General features: G+C 47.1%; 2 protein-coding genes across 2 annotated transcripts; both read right to left on the bottom strand.

Moving 5' to 3' along the window:
- Positions 1-238: 238 nt before the first annotated feature.
- Positions 239-3795, bottom strand: F5891DRAFT_1097231 (uncharacterized protein; the record flags this gene model as incomplete). Its single annotated transcript, XM_041363523.1, is given in 16 exon segments — positions 239-563; positions 592-702; positions 753-863; positions 893-1177; positions 1220-1287; positions 1345-1742; positions 1798-1859; positions 1908-2064; positions 2121-2308; positions 2359-2493; positions 2550-2709; positions 2729-2845; positions 2916-2942; positions 2997-3422; positions 3500-3577; positions 3664-3795. Coding segments are annotated over 16 exon segments (2652 nt in total), but the record flags the coding sequence as incomplete, so codon positions are not given.
- Positions 3796-4974: 1179 nt separating this feature from the next.
- On the bottom strand, positions 4975-6944 carry F5891DRAFT_991492 (uncharacterized protein; the record flags this gene model as incomplete). The annotated part of the gene is made up of 8 exons (XM_041378120.1): positions 4975-5091; positions 5169-5299; positions 5380-5430; positions 5480-5627; positions 6046-6135; positions 6182-6282; positions 6583-6640; positions 6774-6944. The coding sequence occupies 8 exons, from the start codon at positions 6942-6944 to the stop codon at positions 4975-4977; spliced, it is 867 nt and encodes a 288-aa protein (XP_041216051.1).
- Between the last annotated feature and the right edge of the window lie 1159 nt (positions 6945-8103).

Genomic DNA, 8103 nt, shown 5'->3' with positions numbered 1-8103 from the left:
CGGTTGCCTTTTGAGAGCAGGGACGCAGGGATGGTTGCGCCCCGTGGGAATAAAAGGAAGCAGGGACGCAGGGACGGTTACATACATCTTAAATGAAAAACGGAAGGTGTGAGGTAAGGGATTACCATTTCCGACCAAAAAAGCGGCAGATGGGAAAAAAGGAAGCAGGGACGCCCCATATAAGGAAGGAGCAGGGACGGGGACGGTTTACACCCCCCTAAACCCAGAAACAGATAGATAGTTGAGCGGGTACAGCGGCACGCTCGCACGAAGGACATAGCAATTCTGTACTGATCGATATATACTAGTACAAGGTTACGGAGACAGCGAGAATCAAATACAACAGTCTGTCAAATTATGAGCCAATCAAACAGTGACGGATTCAGAAGGAAGCTCTGCTTTTCCCGTCAACGCAGCTATGCTATGCACGAGCTGTTCAACCTGTTTCACAAGTGCACTAAGTCGGAGATCTTGTCCCACGAAGCGAGATTCCACCATCGCAGCCAGCTTATCGACTCGTAAGGAAAGCGAAGTAGTCTCGTCCACGTTAGCCAAAGGTTCGACTGACGTTTCGATGCCTGTATCTTGAACTCGGTCTTTTAATCTTGACCAGCCAGTGTTTGTAAGGGTGGTGATCTGTGGCCACGTTGAACACATCGTGAAATGCACAATCGCCGCATAGGGCAATGGGGAAATGGCTTTCTGTAATAATTGTCAAGCTTTGTGCCCTGTTAGACGGATGGAAATCTGACCTCCGCAGTTAAAGCATACATAAAAAGTGCCCTTCATCTTGACGTCGCATTCAGCACAAGAATAGGCATCCTCGTTCGCGGCTGAGGTTCCAAGTATCCTCTCGAATGCTACTGCATGTTCCCATTGAGCTTCTCATCACCTCCCCGCAAATCAACAGATGCGAAAGAATCATCTGCTCGAGTGGCTGCTGTCGGATGCGGAAGTTCAGGTCCGTCTGATTGCGTTTGGCATACGTCTTCCGGTGGTGTTGTGGTGGGCAGAATATCAGATAAGAAATTCCTGGCATGCCACCGAACCCGGCTGCAGCGACTATAAGGGAGCACCATGCGGAAAACAAGCAAGTTGTGCGTCGCCTTGTGGTCCGATGGATATTTGTGTTTTGAAATTGGTAGAGATTGGCATTCTGAACACAAATCATACCCGTCTAGATATGATCCAGTTGTATTGTTGTTTTAATCGCACTCACCATCATCGCAGTCTATACAACGGTGATATACATCAGTAATAAGGGAGTGGCATGCGTCGCAGCAACACCTGAACACCAGATAAGTAGATAGTCGAAGAATGATAGGTAACAGAAGCTGTACTTACTCAAACAATCGTTTGTGTGTCTCAAGTTCAGCTAATGAACTCCAGCGTTGGACATCTGATTCAGGCAGCCCTTTGGACAGGGCTTTGAACCTTTGTTGTTGCTCGGGCGATAGGTAAGGTGAGGTTTCCAAAGGGAACGACTTTCTCTTATTGTGGAGCTTATTCAAGCACCACAAACGGATATATTCGTCCTTGGGATCTTCAGGCTGCTGGTTAAGGGCATATGCGACGAGCTTCACAGGCCTTTCTAACAATTCCTGGTCCTCTGTCAGACTGAAGGGACCAAGTTTCAACGCTGTCTTATCAATCTCCAGCTCAGTGTCGTCAAGCTCAAAATCATGGGCTTCCCAACATTCAGCGTCGTCTGCGGTTCGTTCTGGGCTGTACCAAAAGTTGTACTATTGCGGGGCGTCAGGGACCGGAAATAAATACACTGTTGCTGTCTCTACGCACCAAGCTGTGTGCATACCACGTGAACCTTGCTTTTGCATCTGTTCCTTGCTGGCGAAATGATTCTGTTGTAGAAGGAAAAGCGTATCACAACCGTGAGTTTAGGAGCGTACCTGCCAGTTGTTCAACACGCAGATCCACCGCTTCCAATATATCAGATATCGTTTGAGTTGCACATTCAAATTCTCTATCCACAAGAATTACTGTCCTGGCGAGTTTCATGATTTGTAGATGCCTCCTCGTAACGAGGTAAAGCACTGGCAGCAAGAACTGAACAAACATTCATGTGGGTATTCGGTACAAACGTTGAGTGAACGACGACTCACATTTTCGATGCGATCAGATCCGAAAAGTTTGAAGGAATCTTTGGAGTCGATTTCATACTTTACAGTGTCAAGTCTTTTCACCAAGTCCTTCTCCTGAACGTTGCGATATCTATCAGACAATCGCGTGAGATCTAAGTCTGAGTCCTCTGGCCCAAGCTCTGCAAGAGAGCGCACGAGCCGTTTGATGCCTGTTTGCATGTGTAAATATCCGCATTCAGAGGTGAGAAAAGCGCCAAACCCTGGATAGCATCTGAATCCAAGTACAAGGCGATACACCTCCCGTTTACCGGCAGTACGTCTGCTTGCGCATGAACCATGCTGTGCAAGACTTGTTCAATTCGTGTGTGGTAATGTTGGCTATCCACTCTCCAACCTTTGCTGATGTAAACGCTCCAAGTTCGACCTGACGACAATGACCAAAATACTCACCTGCAGCCCAGTATGCAAGTGCTTGAGGTACAATCAAGCCCGGAAGTATCGCGGAAGTAAAGGCATTAACTTCCCTTACGCTGATCAAGCCATTTGCGTCCTCGTCGAAGACTTCGGATAAACTCAAAATGTAGAAAACTGACAGATATTTCAAGCACCACTCGTCTGCATGGTCCTACTGGAGGAGACTGAGTGTGGGGTGTACTTGATGTCACTTTTGGGCGTGGAGCATCATTATGCAGGTTGGAGAAACGTTGCGTGAAATAATCATGGAGTTCTGCGATGAAGTATAGTATCTTGACACTTGTTGATCATTTCTTGAAGATGATAAGTATGTGCTTCGATCACGCCTGCACAAAGACGTGCCATTTCTTTCCAGATAAATTGGAGATGCTAGTGAGATTGACCGAGTTAGTGATGCATAGAATCGAGTTTCTTAATCCTTACTGGACCCTTGACCCGTTTAAATTTGGCGCCGAGAGCCGACATAATGCGCGTTTCAGAATCCTTGATGGCATCTTTGATCTCGGCTGTCTGTTTATCGAGCTTGAACATGAAGAGCGTACGAGTCTCGTCGAGTGAGCTGGCTACAGGAGTGCGCAATTCGTGAAGCAGCGAGGCACGAAGGCGGTACTGCTCCGCAACCGATCCGTGCGCCGATGGGGTTTGTGAAGCAGGCTTGCTGACATCTTTGGATGGGGCATCAGAGCGTGCTTGAATCTGTGCTTCCTGATGCTTGGCGAATTTCACTAGCTCCGTTAACCTGTCTTCGCTTTCGAAACCTGGATCCATTCCACCGCGCATGATCACTTCTTTCGCAAATCTCTTTTCGCGTTCGGTTTCAAAATATTGAGCCATTGCACCGTGAAATTTCTCTCCTTTCGCGATTTTCGCTTCGCGTTCACCTAGCATCTTGGTGAGATCCTCCAGCTTTTGATCGCAGTGTCGACTCCCAACGCCGTCCTAATGGCCAAGGCATCCCGAAGTTCCTGTATACACTGGGAAAAGTTCCCGCTAATCACGAGGAACTTATCCGCCCAATGGGATGATTTGAAGAATTTCAGGATGCAATTATCAATCCGGCGAGAAATTTAAGAATTCGAGATCAACTAACCGACGAATTTCGACTTGTAGTGGCATTCCCGCAATCCTCGACATTGCGCTTCATTTTATCCAAGACACCATCCAGTCGGCCCCGAATAGTGCCGCGAGGTCCTACAATGTCCGGGTCTCTAGTGTCCTTAAGTCTATCAACGGATCGAATCAGCGAAATTTGTGTTGAGTGAGCATCAACCAACGAACTGAAGAAGCATATTCATCATATCAAATGCCTTTGCAAGCATCAAACAAACTGTGCGATCGTTCTCTCTTCGCCTTATTTCAAAATTCACGACAGCCTTGAAAGCGATTATAGCCACTGGAAGTCATCTTAGCCGAAGTAGTAATGTCGACAAGTTGAATACTCACCACTAACAAAAGGATGGATCTGTTGCAGAGCATCCAAGGCATCCATCACCTTCTTTGCCTCTCCACTTGGAGATTAAGTTCCCTATGCGAGGACGCGATGATCTAATTGTTAAGTGGGCGGATGGAGTGACAGCGACGGACCGGCCTGGTCCACATTTTTGAGCATTCTAGCCGACGTCGATTTAGAACTTGTTAGGGCATCATACAATGCCTTCTGCGCTCGTTCCGTGGTAATAGCGGACATGACTTGCTATTAATGAACCTCAGAGGTTCTGTAGAAGAGAAAGAGGTTGTTAAGCAACAAGGGAGGTGAGTGAAACAAAAAAGACGATCTATAAACGAGCTCACTAGTCGGTTTATATCCATAGAATCTGATTCTCATAGGCGCTGAACCTCGTGTTCCATCATAGATAAGCCTTGTTCTGCATAGCGGCGGCGTCTGACACAGCGCTAGATGCGTATAATCACTAGGGAGTCAGGTTGACCCCACCATTAGCGCAACCTGCAAAATGGTCTCTCCTAAATGAATGAAGATAGCCGCACAGAAGATCACTAGTATGTAAATTTGAGCGAGTGCTAGCGCTTGGGGCTTCATGCAACTCACCAAAGTTTTGGCGTCAGAGGGAGTCTTTTCGGGTCATAGACCATATATCCGAGTCATTTGCATCTTTTTCTTTGGATATATGTGGTTGATGCGGCACATTGTGACACAATACTCGAAGTGCCGTCTGGCAGGACTCTCGCAGGTAAGCATCAAAGGAACACTGCGATGGAAAAGGTCAGTAAATAAAGATTAGAGATCTCGGTGATCTCGGCAAGTTTTTCATGACAGGATGATTTGTAGTTGCTAGTTTGTTGCCTCGAAGCCAGAGGTGATCGCTCCTAAGATGCACTCAGGCTAATAATTTGTGGGTAAGAATGAAGTTGCACAACACTGATCTGGCATAACACTTAAGCTTCATGTGGCAAGGCATAATTTGCGACAAACGTGATCGTCACCGAGTGTCTGAATTGCGCGAGGGTACTCCCACCGATTATGCAGCATTAAAATCCATCGTTTATGAGGAACTTGGCCCTGACAGGATAGACAGGCCATAGACGAAAGAAAATATGTAGTCGTTCGTTCTCTTTTCAATGCTAATCAGTACTCACGAAGGTCAACTTCCAGCTAGTATACACAGCCACCCGCACAGAACCGTGGTCATCAGAAAAGCGTGGACTCGATAACTGTTGACATTGTAAAACGTGAAGCGCTACGTATGTTAGGACAGTTGGATGTCCGCCTACTCCGATGGTCAGAAGATTCTGCCTGTTAACAAAGAGATCAGTATTTGGAGCGTTTAATTTTCACAAGCACACGCACAACAGAATACAACACCGGTCTCCTCAATAGAGTCATTTTCTGCAAGGTCTTCTGTTTGTCGTCAATCAACATGCTAGTTGGACAGTGCAGACATGCATACCGATACTGGCCAGTTGATCGACAACTTGGTTCATCTGGTCTAACGTCCAGAACATGAACGGACGAGACGCGATAGCCTCGACCCACTGGCTACCGCGAGTGAGAATGACGATCCATTGGTGAATCGTTCGACTCCACAGTCTTAAGGTCTAAAGGTTTGAGAAGAAATACACCAGAGTCTAGGAAACGGCGACAATATCATTACATAATATTGGATCTGAGACTGAATGTCATTATTGATAATTGTTTGCTTCGATTAATTGTCACATCTTCATCGACCACTCACGAGTCACACCACTATACTGTGCTATAAACGGAACAATTACGGTAAGAAAATTGATCGATCTTTCCAACGCCCCTATTGATATTATGTAAAATGACAGCCAAAAAACATGTCCCGCGTTTTGCATAGTCCTCACGTCAGCATTAACGTCGACAACATCGTAAGCTTATCGGTCATTCTCACCCATACCAAAACTCCCATTTTACAGACGCAACTTCAATACCTCGCGTCAAAGGCGGTAATGTGTTCAGTACCACGTCACCGTGACGCAGTTCCTGACTTACAGACTCGAGGTCCCCAACACGCCCACACCGTGTCTGATGAAGCGGTTGATACGCGACTGTGCACGCGGTTGCGCTAACCTGACACAGCGCCTAAGATCGGCATTGCGCAGGGTGAGTCGTTGTTTTATGGAGAAACCTTCAAACTAAATGATGCGCAGAGATGAAGCTTATTCAAGCTGATACCATAGTCCATGACCCTAATCATGCCCCTCACAATACCAACCACCTCTTGGCCTTCTAGAATTACATGTTACTAGGACTGACACACATATTTACATAGGGGAGCCTCCGATGATCTATGAAGATCATCAGCATCGCGCGCTGTAAGCCATCGTGTTATTGCAAAAATTCTTAACTGACAAAGTGTGCAGGGATGCATATACGAGCTCAGGCTGATACCAATAATCCCATCTCCTATCATATCATATTACAAAATGCCAACCAATTAGGCCAGTGATGGATAAATGACCATTGGCATCAGGACGTACCAAGTGAATACACGCTCCAATCATAACAGTAATATTGCATAAAACTTACTGCCTTGGTGACAGTTATAGGTATTCCATGCTTCAATTTCAGGGACGCCTGCATCGATCTACAAACATGCCAGAAGGTAGTACATCTGACAATGCATCCACTTTGCGCGCATTTCTGAGATGGATACGGTAGGGGCGTCCTCATCGTATACATGCCGCTCCCAGGCTCAGTGTAGGGTCCAGGGTACGTACCACACACATATATTGTGATCTGACCCACGCTCGATTGCATGCATAATTCCTAACGTGCCATTGGGAAAGGTCCAACAAAGGCATGTAGTGCGGATCTTCTTTCCCCGGCTCTACAGTGCAGACGGTGTAGTTCTGGTGTCTCAAGAAGATTTGGCCCTCCTTTACGACCATTGCCTGCGCCCCACACTATTAGAGGTTCTTCTCCACTCGCTGATCGGGCGCCGACATCATACGCTGCCGCATACATGCAATTAAAAACTCGCACCGGAGGGCTCGCGTTCAACACCCTAGACGTCCCTTGAAATAGATTGGAAGGAGTTGCTGCAATACCAAATGTCATCCTACGAGTCTTGCCACCAGGACCTCCTCAGGCACCTTATGCCTCTCGCATGTCCTCGAAAAGTCGCTGCCTTTACCAGGAATAAGAAAAAGTTCCACTTTGACCGCACCCTACAGATGGAAGAATTAGCCGGCTTCCGTGCAACTACCGCCGATTTCACAGACAGTGATGGAATAACATACGTGCAGGCCTGTACCCGCGGTGCTTACGGGTCGGTGTGTACACGTACCCGTGGCGGGTGCGGTGTTGGCGGGTACGGGTACGGTGTTGAGTTTCCGACCCGCGGTGTTACCCTTGCGGAACCCTAGGTGCACAATGGAAAACTGAGTACAAGAGAAGTCGTGCAATGCTTTTTGACCAAAAAAACACTGATGATAATCGGAATTACATTACGTACTGTTCCAAGCAATGGTACCCACATATTTTCGTCCACAGTGAAGACATAATAATATGACTATTGCTGTACGCCGTGGGCTGGTTCGGTCACGTTGTTTATGCAGAAGCATTTCACGGTGATCTCATCGTTTTCTTGTGTTGTAGCTTGATATCTGAATCGACTGACCTTTGAGTTCTACGTAGAGTTCAGCCATTTCAGCATCCAGAACATCGTGCCGGTGATCAAAGATGGAACAAGATATAGCGAGACGAAAGTTGCACAGCTGGCAGAGACGAGTCCAACAATCTCGAAACTGACGACGCGTGGAACTGCGAACACAGCAGCAAAAGCGAGGAGCGTTGTGATGGGTGGATTAGATGAAGAATCGGACACCTCAAAGGCCGCCGTGCAGTGTACGTTAGCGCAACCGCGTGTCAATGGTGAGGTCGACCCTGACGCGAAGGATGTAAATCTAAGGAGTGAATTAACATCGCCAGCAAAGCAGACTGACCTTAAGCGAGGGTATCATTCATGATGCGGCAATCCCCGATTTTCCAGTGCGGGAACTTCGAGGATATGTAGGAATTGGCCGGTCCGTGGTTAAAACTCTTTGC

Source organism: Suillus fuscotomentosus (genome assembly GCF_016647785.1).
Source record: "Suillus fuscotomentosus strain FC203 chromosome Unknown F5891scaffold_707, whole genome shotgun sequence".
Taxonomy (NCBI): Eukaryota; Fungi; Basidiomycota; class Agaricomycetes; order Boletales; family Suillaceae; genus Suillus; species Suillus fuscotomentosus.
The sequence above is the reverse complement of the archived record's forward strand: the minus strand, read 5'-3'. Positions and strand labels throughout refer to the sequence as shown.